Source organism: Eurypyga helias, unplaced genomic scaffold (assembly GCF_000690775.1).
Source record: "Eurypyga helias isolate BGI_N326 unplaced genomic scaffold, ASM69077v1 scaffold3757, whole genome shotgun sequence".
Lineage (NCBI taxonomy): Eukaryota > Metazoa > Chordata > Aves > Eurypygiformes > Eurypygidae > Eurypyga > Eurypyga helias.
The window spans coordinates 52,762-79,282 of NW_010263545.1; the positions used below are offsets into that span (position 1 = coordinate 52,762).

Consider the following 26,521-nt stretch of genomic DNA (forward strand, 5'->3'; position numbering starts at 1 on the left):
CCGAGGGCTGGCTGGGCCCTCCCTGCGGACCAGGCCGTGCAGCTGGGATGCTGCCACGCCGAGCTGCGGTCGGCGGAGCCCTGCTGAGTGCCCGGGGCTTGTTCCGTGCTGTTCCCAACTCGTTCTGCCCTGCTCCGCGGCGCTATGAAGAGGAGCCAGCTGGCTTAAAAAGAACTCTCTGCTCCCTGCGTGTGGGCTCTTCGGTGATCTTGATCCTCCGTGGGTGACGCTGGGGCAAGGTTTGCTTTTGCTGTGGGGTTGCTCTTGCGAGCCGAGGAGCCCGCCTGCGGGCAGGGAAGGTTGGCGTGGTAGCAGAGGGCAGCTCTGGGCCTTCCGAGGGAGAAGCCCAAGTGGGGTTCACCTAAGCGGTCAGTGGTGCTGGGTCTGAACAAGCTGCCTCACATCAGCAGGGGTGGATGCTGATAAAGCCTGTGGGCTGGAAATGAAAATGTGGTTTTATGCCCTGGGGAGCTGTTGAGGTTAGGGAAGTTACACCAGTGCGTCCTGCACTTCAAAACCAAGTAATCACTTGCTTTTGTTTCCAGTTTGTTTAGCTACAAGCAGCTTAAAAACCCCTGACCCGTAGTTCAGAGTACTGAGGTGAAAACAGTGCCCCTTGGACAAGCCTAGTACGTGCCAGAAAATGGAGCATCGTGACACAATTTTACCTATTTAAGTGGGAGGTGGTCTTTGTGTCTTCCTGAAAATGTAAAATACCCAGTTCGTAAAGCTTTAAAAAACCGCACATTACTATTTTCAAGTTATGCAAGTGCCAGGTGTGACATAATGGGCACTTCCATCTGTCTTCCCACTGCAGTTCACTGCAGGACCAGCTTTAAGCTGTGAACGTCTGCTCCCAGAGGGAGTTTCGCCCATAGGTGGTTGGCTCTGGATCCAAGGGGCTTACCGAATGTGGGAAGCAGTGTAAAATGAAGACCTTTGCTCCCCCCAGGTGCGCTGAGCATTTGTGGGAATGCCCCCCCCGCCCCCCAGCTGCGCCGCTGTTGGCACTCCCCTGCTGCTGTGGGCAGAGGGGCTGGTCGGTTGGCTGCCAGGCAAGGCCTGGCTCAGGGCAGGCTCAGCAGTGCCAGGGGAAGGGAAGGGCAGCAGCGGGGTGGCCAGGGACCGTGCCATCACTTCTGTTGGCACCAAGGGCTCTGTTGCCTTCCCTGTGCCGTCAAACCTCACTCCTGAGCCTCCGATCTCTATCTGCTTCAAAGTTATTTGTGCTTTGTGTTCCCTTCTCCTCCCCAGCTCCCACTCCATGCAAAAAGCTCAGCAGCAGAGTCCTGCTGTCGGTGGCTGCTGACTCGCTCGCCTGCCCAAAAGACTTGTGGGGGCTTATGTTTTGCCCCAAGGCTACTGTTTTAGGAGGTATTACTTTACAGCACTCCTTTTGTGCCTTCTATCGGAGATTCGTTGCTGCGAAACCAAACACTGTTCCCGTAGGGTCCCTGCTTAATGCTGGCCGAGACCAGACGAGACACTTCGAAATGTGAAGTTCGCAGGCATGATAATGTGGGTAGCATCGCCATCCGATTCGTCTTGGTTTGCGTTCCTGTCCCTCACCTCCCCTGCCTTTTGGGCGTTTTTTAGCATATCTTAAAAATGGTTAGTGACGGCAAGAAAATGTTGTTGGATGGAGACCGTTTGAAGGATTGTCAGGGAACCTGTCTGACTATAAACCCAATTTTAGCTGGTCGAGTTGGAAAAACTGTTTGTTTGCCCCCGTAAGAAAAAGGGTTCCCCGTGCATCAGGCACTTTTGGGCATCAGTCTGTGCGTGAAAGAGAGACCTGTTGGGCAAGCGCACCGTGCCTGCAGAAAACCAGAAAACGGGAGCGCGCTGTGAAAGCGTGCTTAATGAGCACCCCTGCTGACAGTCTGCCCGCAGGATGGTGCCTGCCTCTCCACAAATTATTTCAATCACAAATGTGTTCACACAGTCTTCATATTTGTTCTCATAAATGCTCTCTTGAATAGAGAACGAGGAATTAAACGCTCCCCTGAGTAGATAACTAGGGATTGTAGCTTCAGCTTTCCCTGAAAGCAGCTTTGTCACCACGTCCTTAAAAAAAAAAAAAAAAGGCAGCAGATGGAATAAGCCCGGTTTCAGATCATTGGCCTTGTCTGTATCACAGATGTATTTTAATCTGTGTTGTGATACGGAACACTTAAACATCCTTGGCAGCGAATCTGCTGGGTGTCTGGCGTTCCTCAAGAGAGCCTGTGAAAACCTTTCCGAATTTGTGTCTGTGTGTTTTGATCAACAAGGTCATCCAAGCTTCAAACTCTAGCAGCCTTTTTCAGTACAGAGCAGAATGTTACTGCATCCATGAGCAAGATTGGTAGAGGCTTGGTTAAAATATGGATTGTCTCTTGTTGCCTGGGTCATCTTGGAAACGTGCTCTGTGTGTGCACATCTCGCATCCGTCTGTAGTTCAGAGAGGGTGGATTTTTAATGACGCAGAAATGCAGGTGGGAAGCTGCTTCAAAGAGTACGCTGGCGTGCCATCCCTGGCGTGACTTGTGTGCGAGCAGGAGAGCCCATCTAATATGCAAGCTTTTCTGCTCGGAGCTGGTTGAGCACGTAAGGGTGAAGTGAGGACAGGAAGGTAGGTTTTGGTCTGATTCTGTCCTGCCTGTTGTTTTCAGACTAACCCTTCACACATACGTGGTTTTGTGATCATTGTTGCACTCAAGTGGCAAAAGCCTATGTAGCTGACATGAAAACATAAATTTCAAACTACATATTTATATTAAAATACAGTATTGAGCGGGAAGCAGCTGTAAATGGGAGCTGTCTTTTAGCCTGAGCAGGTGCCCTCTGCTGATGGGGTGGCAGTGGCAAAGCTCTCGTGAGGAAACAAACTTGGCAACATGGTGAAGGGCATGGAGCTTGTAATTGGCTTTGCTCATCCTTGCTGCCCTGCTTGCTTGGGTTTTCTCAGCCCTGCTGGTTTAGTCTGAAACCGGGCAAAGAGCAGTAGCTGGCGTAGTTGGGCTACAGGTGCACGCTGCAGGTCCATTTTGATTAGGAGGAGATACCAGGCAGCACGTGAAAGGCCACGCATGCTGTGGCTGGTTTTCACCTTGCCCGGCTATCCACGGGCAGCAGTTTCACCTGAGAGGGAGGAGATGGAGAAGCACGGTGTGTGTCTATGTGCAGGGCATCAGAGGGGCAGCTTTAAATGGGCTGTGACAGTAGAGGCATGCAAATAGGCAGAAATAAGCAGTCGGGTGGAAATTACTGAGATGAGAAGGAACAGAAAGGTCTGCAACACCTTAATGCTTGCCTGAAAGGCAGCTCGTATCCGTTCCGCTTAATATCCGCGTCCAGACCTCCCGTCCTCGCTGCTGCGCAATCTGCACGTTGTCACAGCCGCTGGCCTTGTTTGAGCCCGCATATCTCGGCGGTGCCGCGCGGTGACTTCTGAAATAATGCACGGCCAGCTCTCTTCCGAGACAATTTTTTTGACAGTCTGCTTGAAACTATTCTGCCACAGGCTCCTGACAGGGCAAGCTATTGAAAAACCAGGGAGAAGGCTTCAGCCCCCAGTTCCACACATGAAAGCTGTACAGTCCTACAGCTCTATTTGGCACGTGTGTCAGAGCGGGATAAAATATGTGCTGTAATTTTTAATGGATTATGTTTTAAAAAAAGAAGCAACCGTATAAGTTCTTCAACCTTACAAAAAAACACCCTGCTGCTTATTCCTTGTAGTGTCAAAATGGCAAAATCCTAGTTTTAGAAAGATGCCATGCTTTTTAGTTTCCCAGCTTGGGCCAGTGTTGACTGCGTTCTTCCAGAGAGGAGAAAGCTGGGCTCTTCCCTGCTCCTTCCGGGAGGTAGGGTTTGTGTTGTCCCTTTCTTGTGTTACGCCCTGGCCAGGGCACTGCACCACTTCTGGTTGACGGTTGGGTGTCTGGCCCCACATACTGCCCCGGTCAGTGGGGCATCTCATTTGTGTACCAGGTCGTTCCTCAAGCAGTTTAGTCTGGCTTTCTTCTGATCCCCATTTCCTCGTTCACCTCTCTAGTGTGTCTGACAGCTGTGCAAGGCTTGGGGCGTGAGCAAGAGGTTTGTGCTCGTGCAAGCACGTGGTTTTTGGAACTGCTCCCGAAGAGAGGACTTGGGGGTATTTCTGAGGGTTCTGTTGCACAGTTGCTATGTGGCTTGAATTGAGTGCCTGTGCAGATTTTAAATTGTTATCTAAGTTAAGAGCTCCCTCTCTTCTTTTGCAGGTATGTGCACCTGTGTGTTTTTGCAAGGCTGTTGTAATGAAGGCAGACTAGTTCCTCACCTAACTTCTAGGGCTTCTTATGTTTGCCTAGATGCTTGAAATTATATTTGCCCTGATCCTGAAGTCCTTTTCAGCTCGGGATCGAAGTAGTAGTGAATCCGTCAGTGGCTTTGTTTTGACTTCTAATGGGCAAGGGTAAATCCCATCACAGTCAAATCGGCATCGCGTGGTACCCTGGTACCTATGGGGAGGAGATCACACAAAATCTTTCACTGCCAAATTTTTACTAGGTGCTTTATTCCACTTCTTTTCATCTCCTTCAGCATAAGGAAAGCTCCTTTCCGTGTGATTGAATGCAGTCTGGTACAGGAGACAAATGTTTAGCTTCCTCAGGGGAAGCATGATGCTGTAGAGCAAGGCAAAATACTCTTGTTCTGGTCAGCTGCACCAAGTTATCCCGTAGATGGTAATTCCTGCAGGTCTGTAGCCTTTGAGTTGTTTATGCTCTGATAAAGTGGAAGCATTGTCTTTATTACTCTGGTAAAGGCACTGCGTGAAAATCACCCAAGTAGGTGGTATTTATATACATTTTTGCCTTCTGCAACCATACACTGACTTTCTGGATACATTATTATGTTGTGCTGTGTGCATGTAAGTGAGCAAAAAGGGAGTTGCTGGAATCTGTAGGAATTAATCAATGGGTCTCTCTGAAGTAACTTCCTCAACTGCATTTTCCCAGCAGGAAAAAAGTACACCAGTGCTGTCTGAAGTGACTCTGAACTGCACGTCCTCCCCCACCTCATTACCTGGGCAATGCACTTGCATGTATCACAGGCTTCCAAAGCATTCTGTCTGCAGTACACGCGCTTGTCAAAAGAACCACAAACAGAACAGCCCCCCCAAACACCCCCTGAAAACATGTAGTACCTCCTTTTTTTATTTTATTAGTGAGGAAAAGGAAGTGGGTGATTTTATGCAACTACCAAGGGGAGAGAGTGGATGTGGGATTTAGGTCGTGCTGGTCTGAGCGATTATGTTTAACCAGAAGGTTTGGTTGAAGTCCTTTTCAGACAACTTCAGCTATACTTAAGAGTACTCCAGGCATAGTGCCTTGTAGCAATCTGTTTGTTAACCTTTGTTAACCTGGAGACATAGGTCTTTGCAAACTGTTACCTGGCCTTCATCAGCCACTTGTGCAGGTTGGTGAATCAGAAAAATGTATATATTGGGAAAATTATAAAGAAGAGAGAATGTAGCAGTGTCTCACTTTGTAATAGTGTGTTGCTTGTCTGTTAGTAACTGAGAGAGGCTTAAACATCGTATTAACAGCAGTGTCTGCCTTTTTCTGTAGTCAGAATTTATTTAATGGCTTTGGCTTTATGTTTATCCAGCATTTTGTTCCAAAAACCTGAAAACCAAACTTATCTTTGACACTGTGAAATGTCTGTTATGCCAATTAAGTCTGTGAATCCTCATCAAAGAGGCACTTGATTTTGTTTTGATGACCTTTTTAAACCTTTCTCTTTGCTTTTTAAGTTTGCAAGGAAGTCAGTCATCTGTTAAATTTGCCTTGCAAAACTCACTGTGGAGATTCATCAGTCCAGATCCTGCTCCCATCAAGCGCTTCCATATGAGTGTAATTTTAAATTTGTCTCTTAAATTATCGGTCACATTAACAGCCATGAACCATGTTACACAGTTTTTGTCCAGCTGATGTATTCCGCTACTTCGGTAACAGCTGTTCCATGGGATTTTTGTGGATAAGCACTGCAAATTACAGCAGTGGCAGTTTCTTCTGCCTGCTCTCTTAAAGTAGTTTTCTGTTTCTCTGAAGAAGATTTCTTTCCAAGTTACATGCATTTATTGAACCTCTCCAGAGTCTGTGGGCCTGCATCACCAGAGGAACTGGGCTGGAGCCCTGGGTCAGATCATAGTATCATAGACTCTTTTATGTTGGAAAAGACCTTTAAGATCGTCTTAAGAGCTTTAAGCCTAACACTGCTAATACCACCACTAAACCATGTCCTTAGCACCTCATCCACACGTCTCTTAAATCCCTCCAGGGATGGTGACTCAGCCACCTCCCTGGGCAGCCTGTTCCCGGGTCTGACAGCCCTTTCTGTGAAGAGATTTCTCCTAATACCCAATCTAAACCTCCCCTGGCACAACTTGAGGCTGTTTCCTCTTGTCCTGTCACCTGGGAGAAGAGACCAACTCCCCCCTCGCTGCCCCCTCCTCTCAGGCAGCTGTAGAGAGCGATAAGGTCTCCCCTGAGCCTCCTCCAGGCTGAACCCCCCCAGCTCCCTCAGCCGCTCCTCACAGGACTTGTGCTCCAGACCCTCCCCCAGCTCCGCTGCCCTTCTCTGGACACGCTCCAGCCCCTCAGTGTCTGTCTTGCAGTGAGGGGCCCCACACTGAACACAGGATTCCAGGTGCAAATATTCGATATGTGAGTACCCGCTTGCATCTGGACCTGCGTGTCTGGCTCTGGTGGTGCCTTCTGGAGGGGGGGGGATGGCAAATGGAGAAGCACGCTGCACCGTGGACCTTTTTGGAGCCTTCACTTGAGCAAAACCAGACTTTCTGGAACATAAATTGGTATTATTGCTGGAGGTGGCTGTTATCAGTTTGGATGGGAACGTTGGCGCTAGCAAAACCAAATCAAAACCCTAATGACCCAATGGTTCTGGATGTCCTGTGATTGAGTTTGACCTCTGTCATCACTCCGGATGCGTCTGTGTCATTCCCAAATTGACAGTGAATGTGGCATGAGGAATTCCCAACTGGAGATTGTGCAGAGGTGGGTGTCATCCAGCAAGTATGTGTGGGCCTTAAATCGAGTTGCCTGCAGGGAGTAGTTACAGTGTTCCCTCTAAGGGCTGTGGAACTGCTATGGGGACAGTAGACAGCAACACGTAATAGTTGATCTTCTACACCCACAGTCCTCAGTGGAGCTGAGCTCGCTTCAGTGATTTCTTTGGCTTTAAGGCTTTTTAATTCTTCTTTGAGCAATGCTGTATTTCTCCTTTTCCCTAAACTCTTCTAAAACTGGCAAGGACAGCCCTTGCTGCTGGGTGGCAGTTGTGGCTTAACGGTAGTTTACAGGCTGAAACACAGCCGAGATGTGACCTGAAGGGGGAAAAAAAAAGCAAGGCGAGGGAATTACTCGGCATGCAAAGCCCAGCTCTTCTAGGCACCGGATGCATAGCTTTGGGAAGATGAGGAGTCCTCGGGACGCTGCAGGGTCAGCGGGTTTGGGGCGCTGGGCTGTGGTTGAAATGACGGCTGCAACCCTACCTGAGACAGGAGGGTTCCTGGTGCAGTCAGATGGCTCTGGCACCACAACCAAATTTTCTGTGCAGGTCCCAAACAGTCTGTGATTTTAATCTCTAGAGCAAACACTTTGCCATGATGCGGGTGTTGCAAGCCCATTTGTGGGCAGCAGTTTTGTTTGCCCATTGCACCTTTTATTGCTGGTGGAAGTGTCGCTCAGTTTTTCAGTCTTAGGGTGCAGCAGGATAGTAGAATGGAGGTTGAAGGCCCAGGGAGAGTGTTCAGCAGGGGCCTGGGGAAAAAAAAATCCTGACTTAGTGGCTCTGGGAGAAAACTGCTTGCCAAAGATGACAGCAATTCTGAGCATCCCTGATAACCTTAATTTCTGAGCTGTACATGTTTTGGGGGCATGTACCTAAACCTTGTGTCTAAAAATGTATATATATATGTCGAGGGAGGTCCTTGTGCTGCTGATGCAGACTTCTGCAGTGTGCTGTTGGCTTTCCTTTGAGTTCTGTGCCACAAAGAAGAGATTGGTGTCTGTTCAGCCACCAGACCTGTGCAGAAGAGCAGACAGTCACTGGGCAGTGCCCTTCGGGGTTATGATAAATCCTCCCGACAATTACACTATAAATACTTACTGTATGTAAATCTCCCTCAATTTCTAAGCCTCTTCAGGCTTATCTGAAAGAACTCCAGGAAGGGGTGTGAGTTGTTTGGCAAGGATAAGAGAGGTCCAAACTGGCTGGTGCAGATAGTCTCTGTTTCTGAGGTTAATTGAATTCCACTTTTGTCATCAGTTATCACCTCATAAAAATTCAGTTTCTGGAACGGGAGAAGCAAACTGATCTTGGTTTGTTGCAATCCATCTGTTGTAGAGGGAGTTTCTGAATACTTTGTCCAGGCAGTATCCTGATTCCTTATCTGTTTTGTGGGAAGGGTTTTTGCTGTGGTGCTTTCATGGGATATGTCAGGAGCTTTCTGAAGCAGTATGCTAGCTGAATGCTGCTTTTCTGTACAGCAACATGTGAGTTTCCATCTCTGCTGGTCGCCACTTACTAAATTCAAAGTAAATTAGGTGGACGAGCTACCAGGTTAAGCTTGCTGGGAAATGAGAGGGATCCCTTTTTGGCATCGTGTAATATGAAGCATCCCGATCTCTTGCCACGTGGTAGCAGTTCCCTGCTGTTTGCTCTCCCTCTCCCCTCCTCCCTCCCGCAGGCTGCAAGCCCTGCTAGATCCCAGCCCCTTGCTTTAATTCGTGTGACTCATCTGGCCCTGCCTCGGCTTCCGTGGGTGTCGGGGTGAGTAAGGTCAGGAGCAGCTATCCGTGCGTGATTTTCTGAAGGAAAGTCAAATCTCTGTCAAATGAGCACTGCCTCGGTGAGAGCTTTATGTAGACACAGACAAATGAGGTTGCAGGGAAGAGAGATTCCTCATCTCCTCCGTCCAATGTAAGCAGTGCAGCACCTGGGAAGCAGATGAGTGACCTTTCCGCCAGAGCGCTAAGGACGACGCTTTTTCACTTGATTAAGTCAAAGCCTTCATTAACACTTTATTAAGTGTTGGCTTGCTTTGCTGTTTGCCTTGTTCTGGGGAAGAGCCTTATGATTGGGCACTGGAGCTCACCGCCCTCCTCTGTAACATCAGGAATGTCTTCCTGGCCTTTCCCTGTCAGCAATTGCACCGATGGCTGGATGTTTCCATTGAACCTTGTTTCTAGGCAAGAGCTGGTCTTGGATGCGCTTTGCCTGTTGTAACTACCCAGGTCTTGGGTTGTTTTTCAATTCCCTTTAATGATACCCGTTAGGAAAGGGTGTGTAAATGACAGGTACTTTCAGAACAGGTGCCTTGCTAGTAGATGAGAAGCCAGTCTGTCAAAATGAAGTGGCCGTGGCCGGGCGACGTGTCAGTGTGTGGGAGCTGATACACTGAAAGCAGATTGATGTGTTTGCACAAGCTGCAGTGTCTGCTGTTTGTTATGTGACTGGCAAATCCCAGCTTTGCTTTTGCTTAGTACTCCTGCCCAGAGCTTGCTCGTGAGCCTGGGCTCAGGAGCCTGGATGACGGCAGCCGCAGGCACTGCCGTGGCTCTTCCCATGTTGCCTTTGGGTGGCACTGGTGGAGTGTCAGGGCAGCACCACGGGGCTGGCCTCCCTTCGGAGGCTCTCCCCAGGCTTGTGTTGGGAGCCGCGGCCCCTGCCAGGCGGGCATGCGTGGTCCCTGGGCTCCGGCGAAACGGGTGGGGAGGTACAGGGGCAGTCCCTCGGTGCAGGTCATCTGCTGGCTTTTCCAGAAATCGCCGTGTTGCTCCTACCTGGTGGTATGCTCCGAGTTTCATTTGGAACTGCACAAGTTGCAGTTGCCTTGCTTTTCTGTTTTTTAATGGAAGTTGGTGTTCTGTGAGTCCAAGAGCTGGCATTCCAGGGGCTGGGGCACGATTCCTCCACTTAAAACCACCTGTACTTTGCCTTCCCGAAGCTTAGGGCTTTGTACCAGCTTCTTTTTCTGCTGAGTGTGCACAGGGGCACAGAGGAGGGTGGCAAGTCGTGAAACGAGGGGAATCCTGTCAGCTGAGCAAGCACCACTGGTTAATGAGCTCTGTTGCACTTGATGCCTTTCCTACCTTTCTTACAATATAACTTGAACTAGAGAGGACAACAACAGGCTTTGTAGGAGTGCGTTATTAGCTGCCCTTCTGATCGGGCTTTGGATTCTTACTGGTGTTTTATTTTTAATGGACTTCCGTGGAATTTACAGAACTGTTGGTAAGCAAATGTTTAATGAGTGCATCTCCTTGTCAGTTGGTAAAAACAACAAACTCATGCTGCTTCTTTCTTTTTTTTTGCTGTAGCAAACCTTCCCCAGTGATGTCCACTCCATTGAAGACATTTTGAAGGTAGGTGCTCTTAAATCGTAGATCTCTGTGCGTGCTTATGTTTACACTCTGGAAAGGATAGTGTGTGCGGGAAAAATACTGCTCTGGAGTTCTGCCAGCGGATGTTGCAGTCGCAAAGTGTGTTTTGGGGTACGCTGTGGGAGAAGTAGATACAAGTTAGCCTCTGATACAGCTGGAATTGTAAGAGGAGGCTTTCTATCAGTATGTAAGTGTAACGCTGTCTGGCGCAGTCCAAGAGCGAGGCTGGCAAGTCATCCAAACCAGCCAGAGCTGCTCCTCGTCAAGGTGGGGGGTTGCCATGACCGAGCGCAGTTCCTCCAAAGGCCCTGTCCGTGCTGCCAGCCCTAGCGGCGTGCCCCCGAACGGGAGCTGGCATCTGTGTCCTTCCCTCCTGCCTGCTGCCGGGCTGCTGCTCCTCCGCTGTAATTCTAATCCATTTGTGCAAAGCTAAGGCAGCTCGGGTGTAAAACGGGCTCTAACCTTGTGTCAGCGCTGGCTCTGTGAGCAGGGCCCAGGCTCCCAGTAGCAGAGTCCGAGTACGCGTCACCCGTTTGCTGTGCACGGTGTGAAAGTGCACTGTGATTTGCAGGCCAGTCGTGCTGATACTGAGAGGGCAGTTCCCTGAGGTCAAGTACTATTCTGAGACAGAAAAGTCTGTGGGTAACGTGTAACGCTATTTTTGCAGCAACCACAGGGAAGCTTGTGCAAATACACGAAGAGGTGTAGTGCAGTGTACCGGGGAGTCTGTGCTCTGTTGAAAGATGGCACAGGTAGTGAGTGAAGTGAGCAGTGAACTGAAAGGTGGGAGGGGAGAAAGGAGAAAGCAGAGATGGCAACGGTGGGATCAAACAGTTGCCCAGGTTAGTCAGAGCTGGTTCTAGTTCTTGCACAGAACCCTCTGTAGGTTGCTCTGATCCCTGCTGACAGAGCCAAAGGTAGCAATGTGGTTGTGTTCCCTGTGCACCTCACCTGATGACAGCCACTCTGCATGGGGATGGGGGGGCACACCTTGAGTGCAGAGGTAATCTGGGGCTTGAGGGGGGAGATCCTGACATAAGTATTCCTGGAAAGGCAGAGAGGGTGGCAGGCCATGTGAATTCATTTACTTCTTGGAGCGATTGTTATGCTCTTCAGGTTTAAAAACTTGAAGATCAGGAGCCAGGAAAAGTCTGTCCTGTGTGTGTTGAGCAAAAGCAGTTGTGGATTTCTGAGCCCCAGCTTCCCCAGAGGCCTCGTCTAGATTCACCTCCTTTCACCTGGCCCTTGGCTGAGCCCAAGAAGCTGGTACCTGGTAGTGATGGTGGGTGACAGTAAGGCAGGGGAAGAGGGCAGAAGGATTCCTAAAGGCATAGCACACTGGGCAGTCTCTTTGGTCTGAAACTGCGTCCCGGAGCTCTGCATCAGCGACGTCTTGGTCGGTCAGAGCAAATGCCAGTGTTTCAGGCCAGAACAGCATGGGGAGCAGCTGGCAGTCATAGCTCCCTGGCTGACCTCCTCGAGCTATGAAAAGCCTTTCAGAGTGTTGTTGCTGTAAGGGGATATAAGCACTTCCGTAATAGGAAAGTCCTGCACTTTGAAAAACCCCAGAACTACTCATACATGGGTTTTATTTGCTTTTCCCTTTATTAACTGTGGTAGCTGTAAGGCTGAGGCCTAATCCTCCAAACACAGTAAGTACTTGAGTCTCTACCAGCTTCACCAAGGTTGCTGTTACTTGGGCGACAAGTAGGCTTGTGGGAAAGGAGCAAGTCCTCACCGTGGTCTGGCTGCTGCACTCACAGGAGGGCTCCTCACTGCGGCCTCTCGGGTTTACAGTCGGGTCAGCAAGGACTTTTTTGGGAGATCCATATCAGTCTGTTAAGTCTCACCTGTGTGTACCAGCAAAAATACTGTGAGCTGTTTCTCTCCATCTCTTTCCAGGAAATGACCCACTCATGGCCACCTCCCCTGACAGCTATTCACACCCCTAGTACAGCAGAGCCTTTCAAATTTCCGTTCCCAACAAAGGTAAAACATCCTCTTTATGCCAGGGCTGGTGATAAATTAGAAGAGAGCTTCTTAGCTCTTCCATGTGTTTTCATCTGATTTTGGCCCCCTTTCACAGATAAAGGCTGTTAGGAGAGATTATCTTTAGAAGAAATCAGATAAATTACAGTACAGTGGATCTCGAGTTGTGTAACAGCTGCTTGCAGTGCATCGTTTTACTGAGAATCAGATCATATTGTGCTTCTGAGTAGTTGGTTTTGAGTGGGCTATGTGGTAGCATAATCACCTTTCCTCTTTTTGATTTTTCCAAGCAAGCTTTGTGTTTTTGGAGTTGTAAGATGTTGGAGCCAGGCGGGGGTGCATGAATGATGTTTCAGTGACTTACACGTTTGTTACAATCGTGAGCTTCGAATGTGATTGCTTTTCAGAAATACTTTAAGCATCTCATCTCCACTGCAGCACAAAAACCGTTTTATCTTGATTGTCAACCACAGTATTTGCTGACTGTGTTAAACAGAAGTGTTTGGCAGCTCCGATAAAATTTTCTGTAACGTTTCTTCAAAAACACACGCGCTGCTCGTGTGCTCGCAGCCTATTTCTGGTGGCAGCAGCACGTATCGCTTTGTCCCTGCTAACCCGTGTCAGGCCAGCTTAGACTGTTGGAGACTTCAAAGCCAAACTTTGACAAGTTAGTTAAGGTATTTGTTACAGTCAGGAATGGAAAACAAGTCATGAAGGTGGCTCTTGGGAGAGGGCTGGTTTACTGTCTTCTCGATTCACGCTTTGTCCTTTCTTTCTAGGAATCGCAGCATGTTGGATCTGTAGCACAGAATCAGAGTAAGTAAAAATCCAAGGCAAGCAAGCTGTTACGTCTGTATCGACGGTTGTGTGTTGTGGGTTGAAGAGCGCATCAAATACTGACGTTGATTAAGGAGTGTGACTGCCCGTGTGTTGTGTAGAAAATCCTTCAGAGACTGTATACATTCATTGCCTAGAAAGGAAGGCAGCAGTTCAGCAGAGAACAAACAGTATTGTGTTAGGAAACCCCATCTGGAGTGATGGATAATCTCACTGGCAAAACAATTAGGTCCTGGAAGAAAGTGACTTTCTAACCCGATGCTCAGAGACCAGAGAGTAAAATGTGCTACGAGTGAGGCAAATAAAACTAACTGATTCATTTTCGATTTACAGAACAGTATGATGCACCTTCAGAAACGTTGCCTAGTTCTCAGCCAAGAACATCGTAAGTAACCAGACTCAGTTCCCATCTCTACTGTGCAGTTGGAGTGAATTAAAATTTTGTGTACTTGATGAAGGTTAAGGTTTTATCAGTCCGATTTTTTTTCAGAAAATGTCAATGCAGGGAGTTTTCACCAACAGAAACATTACAGTTACATGACTGTAATGACTGTGTTAAAAACAAAACAAAGCTGAAAAAAACCCTCAACTATTAATATACAAGATTGAAGGGTTTTTTTCTCTTTTAATCTCTGGCTGCTTAACGTCTTGTCACACTTAGTGCTACTCGAACTACGAGTAATGCCTTCAGTGGACAAAAACCGCTGGGGATACAAACTGAACCTGATCCATTTTGCCTATCTGTTTGAAGCCTGGGAGGGCTGGTAAAGCTAGAGCTATGAAAACCGTGATAACTAGGGGTGAGATTCTAAAGCAGTCACCTGGTATAACTTCCTGCAATTGCCTAAGGAAAAGTTTTCCAAAAAGTGCTATCTTAATTTTATTTTCAATTTAAAACAAGCCAGACTTTCATGGGGACTTTGCAATTGACTAATGTTACTAGAACACAAATTGAGTTTTTTTACAAAGTGGGGTGAAGATGAAATTTCTACAGCTTTTAAAAATAGTATTTATATAATTCTACTCCATATATCTCTTCTTTTCCGTATTGTGCTATGTTTTCTCTCAGAAGAAAGTTTCTTAGAATGTGAGTCTCAGTGTGAAGATGTTTCCACTAGAGGAGTTTCACAGGGCTAGGGAGAAGTGCCAGCTAATAAATGAATTGCTCCAACAGAAGATCTTAAGTTGGTGGATAAATGAAACTTGGTACTGTCCTTGTCAGTGAAAGTGCTTACCTATTAATTAGGTTAATTACAGAAATCGCTTGAAAATAGTTTTTGAGGGCTGTCGTTAGTCTTTCGGGATTAACCTGGCCAGGTGGCAGCATGACAGGTTGTGAGCCCCAGGTAACGGACCAAAACCTTTCCGTGGCTGGAAGGCGAAGGGGTCCGTGTGCAAGGCATGTGCCAAGCCATGAAGTGCCTGTCAGTTTGTGTGATACATGAAGACCTTGTGTTACCGCATGACGTGGTGTTCCATGGAAGGCTGCAAACTACAGACTACAAAGTTACTCCACTTGTTTTCCTTAGCATGAACAATTAAATTTAAAAAATAAAACCAGCTGGGCTTGTCACAAGTGAGAGGAAGAGCATGTCTCCTTCTTGGTTGAGATTGCAGGATTTTGCACTCAAGCTCTGTGAGATCTGTGAAACGACCTTGCTCGTTCTGTTCCGGCGTCATGCAGAGGAGCCCTCGCTGGCTGGGAGTGTGGGATAGTGTCTTGCTGAGCAGTCAGCTACTCCCTTAATCCATTCTTTGTTTTGCTTCTCCTTCTTCCACCCCAGCTTGCTCCTCCCGAACGATTCCTGGAAATATTCATTGCACTATTAAAAATACTCCAGGCCCTGCCTTTCTTCCTCAGCTACCCCAGAACTGCCGTCTTCTTATTCCAGCTCTTCTCAGCTGCTTGTAAAAATCCCTCTGGCACTTCAGTCCGTTTTCCAGGAGGCAGAGAGAGAAGAGGCTTTTGCCATAGACAAGAATCCGAAAGTTCTCCTTTCTTAGCCCAAAGGCCCAGAATTGTCCATTTGGCATGGTATGAGCTCCGTCCTGAGCCAGCATCCCCTTTCCGCTCAGCGTCCTTGTGGGCACTTCAGAGCCAGCGCTCCTCTACCAGGGACAGGCGTACACGCCCTTGAAGCCGGAGGAACAGGGTGGTTTAGGTTTACGCCCAAAGCGGAGTCAAGCAAGATTGGCGCAAGGACTTCTTCCACATCTTTCCCTTGAGCCGATGCATCCCTTCGTTTTCACTGGCACAACAGGGCTTGCTTTCTTTGCCGTTCAAAGCGCACGTGACTGTCTGAAAACTCAGCTGGCGAGAGTAGGTTGTGTTACAAAGTGTAGCTGGCGGAAAACAAACAGTGTTTGTGCTGCTTAATTAGAAGTTGAAATCCCAGTGCGTCTGTGTGCCCAAATTAAGCATTCAGCTTTACGGAGCATGCAAGGGTTTCCCAGATGGCTTTCATTCTTGAATGCAGCCTCGGAGTTAGCACCTGGCTGCACTGGAATGGGAGTAGCCCTTCTTTTAAAAGGGGCATGCCAAGCTCATTCTTGGTGAAGCATCTTTAACCCGGCTGGCAGAGAGGGACCAGCCTGTGCTTTCAGTGGGGTTGTTAGGCAAGCAGTGTTGATTTTTGTGCTGCTTCTCTCACTAAAAGAGGTCTTTTTAAATAGCTTTACAGGGAGACTCGTGGCGTGTATATAAGCTGCGAATGAACGGGTCCTGCAAATGAAAACCTGGCATCTATTAACTCCCCAGCTAATTGCAGCATGAAAATGATTAAAGCAGATTTATTTTCTTTAACTAGGCTGTTTGACAACTTGTTGAAACCTTGTTTTGGGGAAAGTGGCTTTGTCTATCCTTGCAGAAGCATGACTCCTTTAAAGCTTTAGCGTTCTTCCCTGGTCCTAAACTGAACTTAGGTAGTTGCCACGCTCTTTTATGCCGATGTGTGTTACTTGCCAGCAGCTCGGGTGAGAAAGGCAGGTTTTAAAATCAGATTTACCTGTTTGCAGTAAAACAATCTAGGGAGCGGTCACTTGCATTATCCTCTTAGCTCTGAAGGAAATGCATCTGTAGCCCGCAATTCTTAAAGCAAACCAAAACAAACCATGGAAACGAAAACACTTGGAGAACTACTTAGCATCCTGGAAGTGTGCTCACTGTCACCTTTGAAGGCCTTCTTCCTCTGGTGGCTTGGAAAAAAGACAGAAGGAATGCACTGAGATGCCAGCAGACATCTGGCCAAACTGCCCAGAAGCGTGCAGAGTGGCTGTATTGTTGCTATTCGTATTTTTCTGCATCTCGGTGGACTGGCAGCGAGCTTTGGCTCTAGCCCACGTGCAGGATTGCTGCAGACTGCGTGCCCTTTGCCTTCTATAGGAAATTCAGGAGCCTCGTTTTCCAAGGTGGTGTCTCATAGTGCTTCCCTTCAGTGTTTACTGTAAAAGAAGAGGCAAGAGATGATTTTCCACCAAGGTGGGGTGTGAGGAAACGAGGCACTGGAGGCTGGGAGATGGAGGAGGATAGTCACAGGGGACTGGCAAGGTGGAAATGCCTGGACAAAGCAAGCACGTAGCTCTTCCAGTCTGCTGAGACAGAGCCTCTTTTGCACCAGTGCGAGGCGCTCGGGGGCTGCGGAGTCAGAACCTTTGCAGGAGGGATCACCTGTGCCGGAGGGGTTGGCTCTGTACTGGGAGGCACAGGAGACTTTTGGGGTTTCTTCACGCTGCCTTGCTCTGTGGCCAAGAGCAGATGCGTCACTTCTGGCTTGTGGAACTGTTGTTGGTCGTGAGACCGTGGCCAGCTTCGGCAGTGAACATCCTCCTGTTTCGATGACAGTATCTCCGTGCATGTCGTCTGCTTTGGTGTGAGGGTAAAATGATCGGCCTAGTTAGTGGGAATAGTGTTTAAATAAGGGAATCACTTTTTGTATTCAAGGTTTTTACTCCTCCATTGTCACAGAACCAGAAAAGCAAACTGCTCAGGGTCGTTAGAAATGGCCCACAGAGCCGTGAATCTTTTTTTGCTTTGTTCATAATTTGCCACGAAGGCTTGAAAGAGTTTGAAGTTTGTGTGGTTTTCTGAGCAAGCATCAGGCACACTAACTCGCTCCCCACTTTTACCAGGTAGTGTGGTTCACTGGGGATCTTGCATATTCATTTTCTTGCTATGTGTTGTCATGAGGGGTGGGAGGCTTATTTTTCTTATTTGGCCATGACAAAAATCTCTCACAGAGAGCCCTTAGTTTGAAAAGAGGTTAAAAAATAAACAGGGTTTTGAACTGATTGATTAAAATCCCTGTCTCTGTTCCCAAGCTTTTAGTCCTGTTTTTGGAACGACACTTGTGTAATTCTCTGGGTTGAGGAGTCGGTTTCCAGCTCGTTTCAAGATCTGAATCACTGTGCTTTCGAATAGCAAGAGTTTTGCTTGTTTTCCAACTCCTTTTGGCATGCCCGCGTGATCGCCAGAGAAGGGGGGGTAACAATCTGTGATCCGTCCCCACAGATCCCTTCCAGCTTTTTGGGGAGCTCAGTGATGCACTCAAATTGCACGTGGTAGTTACCACCTGCAGGCAGAGAACTGGGTGATGTTTCTGGAAACATTTGCAGGCAGCCTGCTCTCTACTCCGGCAACAGCAAAACTGAGTTCTTGCCTCCCCACGTGTAAACTTGATGTTACGGTTACCGCTGCAATGTGCAGGAGCATGACGTTCCTTGTGTAGAGCAGTAGGAGGAGCTGGGCTTGGCCTTGGCATTCACCGAGGTGTGTGTGAGAGGAGGCTTCAGCAGCAGAAAGGGAACCCCTGTGACAGAAGAAAATATTTGCAGCCCCTGAGAGCAGAGTGCGTGAACATGCACAGCTGCTGGTGTGAAGACGATGCCCTCTGTCCCTCAGGGAGCGGGCTAATAGCGCGCGCGTGTCCTGCTGTACAAGGATCAGACTTCTCCTGCCCCACCCTGCTGTGTTAGCGTGCGAGGTAACCTTTGCTGAGGAGCATTCGTCTTTGTCGTCTGTAGATGGCAGCCAGCGATACTGATCTCCATGGCAAAATGCCCCAAGGCCAGCTGGAAAGCGCAGTAAAATGCCTGGGCTAGGTTGTGTGTTACCGTTCTGTCGTTCATTCAGGTAACAGCAGGGTTTAGCAGGTTGAGCGTGCCGAATGTTCAGAAAGGATGTGGGAGGTCTGTTTGTTTTGGCGAGCGCAAACCAAGTCTTTTTCAGTGTCTGCTGCTTGAAAATGTGTCTGCCTTGGCTGATATTTATCTTCTGGTTGTCTTTCAGAATGCTCCAGGACGACCTGCAGCTCAGTGATAGTGAAGAGAGTGGTGACGACCAAGTCAGTTTTAGATGTTTTATACACTAGGCACACAGACATCCCTTTAAGTCATCACGACTTGTGTTGTTCGAGTTCCTTAAACTAACCTTTCCTCCCCTTCTCCTCTTTGTTTTTGTGAACAAAACAGGTTGTTGAAAAGCCACCTCCTTCACTTGCTCCTCCAAGGTACAGGTTTGTTCCAAAATGACTAGCTAGACCAAATAAGGAGAAAAGACTAATCTTTATGTATGGGGTAGATGGGTTAAGGGTCCCAATTTCTCCTGTAGATACGGGCTTTGATTTGGAGCTGCCTGAAGCTGCTGTTGAAAAATTTGCTTTAGTTGTGTGGGGTTTTACGGAAAGCTCCAATTAGAAATGAATAATCCAGACATGCTGGGTTTCGCTTGGGAACCACAACTGCGTTTCCCCAACCGTTCCCTCCTTTTCTCCTCTTCCCCTCCACCAGTGTGTGTGTAGATCATGCTGGAGCTAATGGGATTTTCAGTTGTAGTAGTGACGGGCGAGGTGCCAGTCCAGTTTTAGTTCAGAAGGAAGCCTGAAACGGCCAAGCGGGTGAAGAACAGGGAAGGGTTAGGGAGACTCATTGAAGGGGTTTCAGCTCCTCCTGATACGGCAGCTGATTGTGAGCAAGTCCTGCCGTGTCTTGCTGATCAGAAGCAATATTTGAGGCAGACTGAACAGCCACATGCCAGCATCAGAGGAAGAAGGATGGAGAAGCCCAGAAATTTTTCCTACAGAAGAGCACTGACATGCATTTTTGGCTTGCTATTGGTATTCTTCAAGCATGGGGTAATGGTCTGCAGAAGAACACGACAGTTCTTGGCGTGATCTGCATCTCGGCAAGCCCGTGAAACAGACTGTTCTCACGATCTCAGTAGGGATCAGTGAGGAGCTTGACTCCAAATCATAAATACATGTTGATATGGATGTAGGAAACAGTTTTCAACATTCAAAAAAAAGTAAAATCAACATTTTGAATTTGTAAGCCTGTTTCGGAACAAAAAGAAGCTGCACATAAAAGTCAGTTCCATCCACCCCCATTGTCAGTGTTGGAGGAGAAGACAGTTTTGAGCAGGGAAGGTGCGGGGAATGTTGTCAAATGTGCTGCTGCTTGACGTGACTGTGAATGAAATGGCTACAGCACCTTGAGCAAGTAACACAGATGAATAAGTGAAAACTTAATGGGGAGAACACAAAAAAGAGACACCATCCTGGAACATGTGTTTCTGTCTTGCTAGCCTTTATTGGCAATTTTTCTTTTGAGGGTTGGGGCTTTCAGAAGAGCACTTGTCAGCTTAGGTTGCTTTTTAAGCTTTGGTTGGCTAAATGCAGCTTCATATTGTAACAGTGACATCCTGCTTATGCATCTGTCTGACTGGGTTGGAGGTGAAGGTTTTATTATTTCCAGAGGTTTTTTTATTCCAGTGCTTTCTTTATCTATTGAGTATGCCAATGTATTCCTTTGGCTTTCTCCCCTCTCCTCTCAGTGCCAAAACATGGGGTTTCAGTTTTATTTTTGAATCCTGCCATGTCAATATAATAAGTAACCTTCACCCATGCTGCTTTCTAATTTTATCTCCTGGTGGCCTTGCAGTGCCCTACAGTCCCAGCCCAAGAGTGTGGCATCAGCACATTCCAGCAGCTCGGAGTCAGGGAGCACCAGTGACTCAGACAGCTCTTCAGACTCGGAGACAGAGAGCAGCTCAAGTGACAGTGAAGCAAGCAACCCTCCGAGAGCGCCAGTGCCTGAGGTGAATGCAAATAACGTGTAGTGGCTGCTTAATACAGCCTCTTGCCTCGGACTCTGCGGTCTGAAGGCAGGCTGGACAGGAGACCTGAACTGCCGTCATCATTCAGGTGTCCCCTTGACATCTTTGCTGCATCATCAGACTTTTCTTGCCCTCTGCTTTCCTTCTAAAGTTTGTCAATTAAATACCCATTAGTAACAGCATAATTAGACTTTTACGTGCCCTAACCTTGGGGTGTTCCCTGTTCGCCTTTGGCACCGTTGTCTAGCACTGCTGGAGGGACTAGTGCTTTGGCTGGTGAGACACGAGCACGGTGCAGATGAGAAGCACAGCTTGCCTGGGGTGTTTGGGGCCCACCTCTGCCCATGCAGCTTTCCTGGGTGCCCAGGCTATGGGGCTGCTTCAGGGTGAGGCCAGTTTCCTGATAGATTAAGAGGAGCCGCTGCCTCCCTGCAGCTCCTGTGCGTGAGTGATGGATTTGGCTTCTCCCAGATCACAGCTGAAGGGATCAGGCCTGCAGGAAGGGCTGGAATGTGCTTAGACTTGCTTCTGTTGAACTTGGCTCAGATAGTGCTGCAGTGGCATTTCTGAGGCCTTTCTTGGGAAAAGCAGACAAAGAGAACTTGGTGCCTTAAAGTTTCATAATTGAGACCCTGCGTTTTTGAAAAAAAAATTTGCTGCAGGATTGCTCATGGTTTCAAACAGCTCCTCCAGCTTGCAAAACATTCTCGGGCCAGTGGGAAGTGCGTGATTATATCCTACAGACCACAGCTGATGTAAACCGACGCGCTGTCCATTCTGAGGTTCTCTCACAAGGCCCAGAAACCTTGCAATTTATTTCTCCCTCCTCGCCCCAGCCCTAGATTTCCCTGCTTTTACCTTAAAATTCTCCCTGTTCATGTGATTTTATGTGCATAAAACAAGCTTTGAGAAGGCATATGTTTTCATCTCACATCTAAGTACACTTCACCCTCCTGAACTCCAGGAGTTCAGTTACAGGCTTTGCCCTCTGCAATGTGGGTGTCTTTGGAAGGAAACAGATGTTATACTACTTTACCAAATCCTGCCTTGTTTGTCCTGAAAGTACCAGATTGTAAGATCCTTCTCACTCCAGTAAAGTCCTAGCTATTTGCCACTGACCATTTTATCCTTTTTCTATTCAGGGAACTCTTCATCCATGTTGCTAAAGAAGCAAGTTAGTGCACATGGCCCGTGTGTTTATAGTTGGTTCTTCACATGCAAAAGCACAGACTGTAAGACCTATAGGCAATAACTCCTTTTTGGTTTAAAGTCTCTTACAATCCTTTGTATTTGGAAAAGCCAGTGTAAATCTGTATGGTGGTGTAGAACACAAACAAGATAATGGATGGTAGAAGCGACCTGAGAATGCTGCTGTCTGAGAGCTACCTACATTATAAACCCAAATGTATTTAATCTTTTGGCCATGGTTTTACAGTATTTGACTTTAAAAAAGCAGCTTTTTAGTGCCTAATGAGTTAAAACTCGAATGAAAACAAAGCAGATTTGTGTTATCTGAAAAGTATATTGGAATTTGTGGTTTAATTTTACTTAGAAATCCATGGTAAAACCAAACTCTCTTTAAACCAGGTTTCTAGATTACCTCACTCTAGCACAGTTAAGGCATGTCTTGTTTAGCCATGTGTTCTACGGTGAGCTGACTCTGCATAGAGGAGAAAATCATAGCAGAAAGCATTCATTAGTCTTGGGAAACCTTTCACCTACTAGGCTTTCTCTTTTTGGGGAAGAGTTGTGGCCCTTCTCAGAGTTGTGACTGGGGAGAACTGGTGAGGGCGGGAGTGTGGCTGTGCTCTGATGGTGCCCAGGTGATGAGCTACACATTGAATGATGCTGACACATACGTGGTATTTTCAGAATGGGCCCCAGAGAACCATGCCCCTGATTTGCAGCTTCTGTTATCTGTTTTAGGGTTAGTTGGGTTTGCTTTTCTCGTAATTTCAGACTACTGTTAGATTAGGTAAGGCATGTAGCAACCACATTGTTATCTGACCGTGACTCCAGAGGCCTTCAGACATCAGTCGTTGCTTACGTCTTGACCTACAGGGAAGCAAGTGTTGAGTTGTGACTCGAAGAGGCAGAACTTGATGTGCTTTCTTTTGGTAAATGGTTTTCTTTTGGTTAAACCACAGGAGCCTGCGAGCCTACCAGTCTGACTTCCATGACATGTGATAGCTGTCACAGTTCCTTGTCTGTTTTACAGGCAGCACTGTGTACACGTACCTTTCCGAAAGCATTGCTAGGGCAACACCTCATCGTTTTTTACGGTTGCTGATTTTTTTTTGCACATCGGTTAGTAGCAAGCCAAGATCACAGAACCATAGAATGGTTTGGGTTGGAAGGGACCTTAAAGATCATCCAGTTCCAACCCCCCTGCCATGGGCAGGGACACCCTCCACTAGACCAGGCTGCTCAAAGCCTCGTCCAGCCTGGCCTTGAACACTTCCAGGGATGGGGCATCCACAGCTTCTCTGGGCAACCTGTTCCTGTGCCTCACCACCCTCTCTGGGAAGAACTTTTTCCTGATGTCCAATTGTAATCTCTCCACTTTCAATTTAAACCCATTACCCCTTGTCCTGTCACTACAGGCCCTTGTAAAAAGTGCCCCCCAGCTTCCTTGTAGCACCTTCAGGTACTGAAAGGCTACAATAAGGTCTCCCCAGAGCCGCCTCTTTTCCAGGCTGAACAAACCCAATTCTCTCAAGCTTTGGAAAGATGAAGCTTTCCTGTAGGCTGGTTTCTTACTGAGTAACAGGTAGGGCTAGCAGAGGTCCAGGAGTGCTATGCAACACATTTGACTGATTCTGTGCAAAACCGAGGTCTGTGTTTCTGAAGTGTTGATGTACACACACTGGAGCATCCCCACTGTCTCATGGTCTTTCACTTTCAAGCTCTTTAAACAGTAAGGAGAAATTTTACCGGGTTTGGCTAAGCTGTGCTAGGACATAAATACCGCATAAAGGCATCAGTCTTTGCATCCTTCCTTTCTCTTTTTGTCTGCAGCCCGACCCACCAATTTCTAATAAGTGGCAGCTTGACAACTGGCTAACCAAGGTGAACCCACCAGCAGTGCCAACAGAGAGTCTTGGCGAAATCACCCATGGGGATGGACGTGAGGAGGCCAAGGAGCAGGCGCAGGATGTTGACAGCAATTCCTCCCACCAGCACGCCGAGCCGAGGGAGCCTCAGCACAAGAGCTCCGGCCAAGCAGCCGGGGCTTCTCAGGACGCTCATCTTCCGACTGAGCGCAGCAGCCAGAAGTCTCCTGTGCACACCGAGGAACCCTCGCCCAGGCAGACTGTGGGCATCAAAAGGCCCACCAAGGCCCCAGTGCACAGGGGGCCCAAGGGAGGCCTAAAGGTGGAGAATGACCCTGCTCCTGTTGAGGTCAGAGGCCAGTCTTCCAGTGACAGGCCAAAAACCAAAACAAAAGGGAAGCCAGAATTCAGTGACAGAGAAGACCTGAAGCTGCCACTGCAAGAGCCCCCCAAGAAGAAAAAGCACAAGAGCTCCCACCAGGCTGATGCCAAACCCTTCTTGGACCCCAGGCTCACAACGGACATCTTGCTTGGCAATGGCCAGGAGCATCCCTCTCTCAGTCCCCTTCCTCAAGACCAGGGCACAACTCCCACCAGGACCAGTGGCCAGAGGCCTGACGTGGTGGCCAGAGAGGATTTTCACAAGGAGAAGCTTCCCTTGCCTACCAGGGAGAAGAAGCTCTCTCCAGTGGCATGCTTCCCTGCCCCTCAGTCCCTCGTGGTGAAAATACCACGCTCTCTCCTGTCAGGGGTCCCCCAGGCCTCTGGGAAAGGCAGTCACCAGAAGAGAGCAGAGGGCAAGGAACACCACAGTGCAGGGAAGCAGGACTTGAAAAGGAAAACCACAGACACTCCTGACGCATCCCTGCAAAAGAGGAAGGTGAGAGGTGGAGATGGGTTTGTACAAGGACCGAGGTGGTGTTTGAAAAACCTATGTGGAGAGTACATTTCCACTTCACAGGCTGGGAGTGCACCCCCTAGGCTCCTCCTGCAGAGGTGTTACCAAGCTTCTGAAAGGGATGTGTATTGGAACTGTCCACGGATGTTTCTTGCTGGTCACAAACCCTCTGCTGAGGAGATGAAAAGCCCTGTAAGCTGTCTAGCAATGCTTTGGTGTTTTAAAACTTTTTTTTTTCTCTTTTTCTTGAAATAGTAGTTTTCTCAGAAAGCAGAACCCCAGCCCTCCTATGTCAGAGGAGCTTCTAGCAGCAGGCTATGTCAGCATGTGTGTGGCCAGCCCCCTGACAGCATTTGTGGGTGTCTCTGGCTTTCAACCCAAGCAGAGCTTTGTAGGGCTGCTGCGCCTGCTCCCCCCACCACCCACCCCTTTGCATTTGCAAGCAGCATGGTGTCTGAAGCAGCTCCCAGACTGTGCAGCCACCTGTGCTACCCATTTAATGTCTGTTGTGAGACAGCACCTTGTCTACAGTCTGTGGGGTGCCCCGAGGAGAACAGACCCAGGCTGGTGGTTTGGGTTTTGTCCGTGTGTGCACCTTCTGCTGCCTTTAGCCATGCAACCTCAGGCTGAGTAGCAGAGTCTTTTCCTGTGTGGAGTCAATTATTGCCATGAAACACTTCTTACTGCTTGCCTACGCCAAGAGGAACGCCTTCTGCAGGTGTGAACTGTGTTATACTAGGGCTGATGGCAGCAGCCTTTTGTCTTTCCATAAACTTACACCTGAACCAGGTTCGTGGATAGTAACAACCATCCCTAAACCCTGCTTCAGATCTCAGCGCTTGGATAAATACGGAGAAAGCTTGCTGGAGCTGCTGTGGTGCTAGCAGTGACGCTAATGCTTAAAAGATGCGTGTGTGCAGTAAGGGGCTTTCCAGAGACCCCTTTGCAGAGTCCTTCGGCTCCAGTTGTTGCTTTCCCTTGAACTGCAAGACAGACCTAAACTGAGGTGTAGTCGCTCACAAGTGGCTTTTTGGAAAGCTTACTCCCAGAGGGGGCTGTGACTGTGCCTCCAGCCAGCTTCTTCAGCTGCACAGAGTTGGCTGCAGGCCTTCTGGTGAAGGGGTTCACCCTGGGTATTTCGGTGCCTGTGCTCCTTTTGGTCCTCCTCACAGAGCAGGTGGCTTAGCATGTGTGGGTGAGTAACCTTGGTTCCCACGTGGAACCCATTTAGCCTTGTCATTGTCTGCACGTCCCATAGCGGTGGGGGAGAATTAAGAGCAGGGAAATGGTGAAGAAACTAGCGAGTCCCTGGCAGTTCCCCTCTTGCAGAGCAGCGGGAGGGAGGTAAATGGGCAGTAAATCTGTTGCATCTCCAGTTGTCTCAGAGACCCAAGAGGAGCTATTTGGTGTCAGACGTGTCTCCCCTTGCAGTCCGAGTGTCTGACTGCAGGAAAACCCACTCAGAGCCTTGCTCTCCGCGTTGCGTCAGCATGCTTCGGTGTCCTCAGAGGCTCAGGCTTCACCGCAGCCAGCTAGGTCAGGTCCAGCTGTCAGCCGCCTTCTGCGGCAGTGTGGAGCTCAGCCTGAGGAACAGATTAAGGACATGGTCTAGGTGCTGGAGCCTCACCCTGACCGCTCTGCTAGACGTAGGCTCCGTGTCGAGCACAAGCCACTCAGCTCCATCACAGTGACATAAACCTGGATGTACTCTTGGAAGACAACATCCTGGAATGATTTTGGCTGCTGCCAGGCACACTATGGGTAATGCTGACTGATAAGTGCAGTTTCTTTTATGTTTTCTTGGCTTGTAGCAAATTACTGTGAAGTTTTTGATTCAGGTGAGCTGGTGATTTGCACGGTTTGTGTTGTAAGACCTATGGAGTGCTATTAAAAAGTACTTCTTATTAACTGATTGTTTAAAACTTAACCTGTATCAGATTGTTGTTAATAAAACCCAAACCCCCTGCACATCTGGGTTATCTGAGTGATCTCACTCTCCTGTGAATGCAGGTTTTTCCCTCCCTTAGATGAGGTGTATCACAAAACACAATCGTTTGCAGTTCATGACTTTGCCAGGGGGAATCTGAATACATTTCTCTACAATTCATACTGAGTAGGAGAAAAAAGCCCATCCAGAACAAATGAAATGCTTACTGTCAGCAATGGAAGTGCCTTAATTGTGAGTACTGTTAGCAACAAGAGG

The 26,521-nt window shown here is 48.3% G+C and overlaps 1 protein-coding gene across 1 annotated transcript in view; it reads left to right on the forward strand.

Annotated features, from left to right (window-relative positions):
* AFF1 (AF4/FMR2 family, member 1) overlaps positions 1-26,521 on the forward strand; it is a gene marked incomplete at its 5' end in the record, with an annotated part of 61,771 nt that overhangs the window by 21,102 nt on the left and 14,148 nt on the right. Inside the window, 8 exons of the mRNA XM_010156070.1 lie at positions 10,371-10,415; positions 12,336-12,422; positions 13,202-13,238; positions 13,593-13,644; positions 18,544-18,598; positions 18,726-18,763; positions 20,193-20,349; positions 23,386-24,300. Coding sequence (XP_010154372.1) covers positions 10,371-10,415; positions 12,336-12,422; positions 13,202-13,238; positions 13,593-13,644; positions 18,544-18,598; positions 18,726-18,763; positions 20,193-20,349; positions 23,386-24,300 — 1,386 coding nt within the window. The remainder of the gene's footprint in view (positions 1-10,370; positions 10,416-12,335; positions 12,423-13,201; positions 13,239-13,592; positions 13,645-18,543; positions 18,599-18,725; positions 18,764-20,192; positions 20,350-23,385; positions 24,301-26,521) is intronic.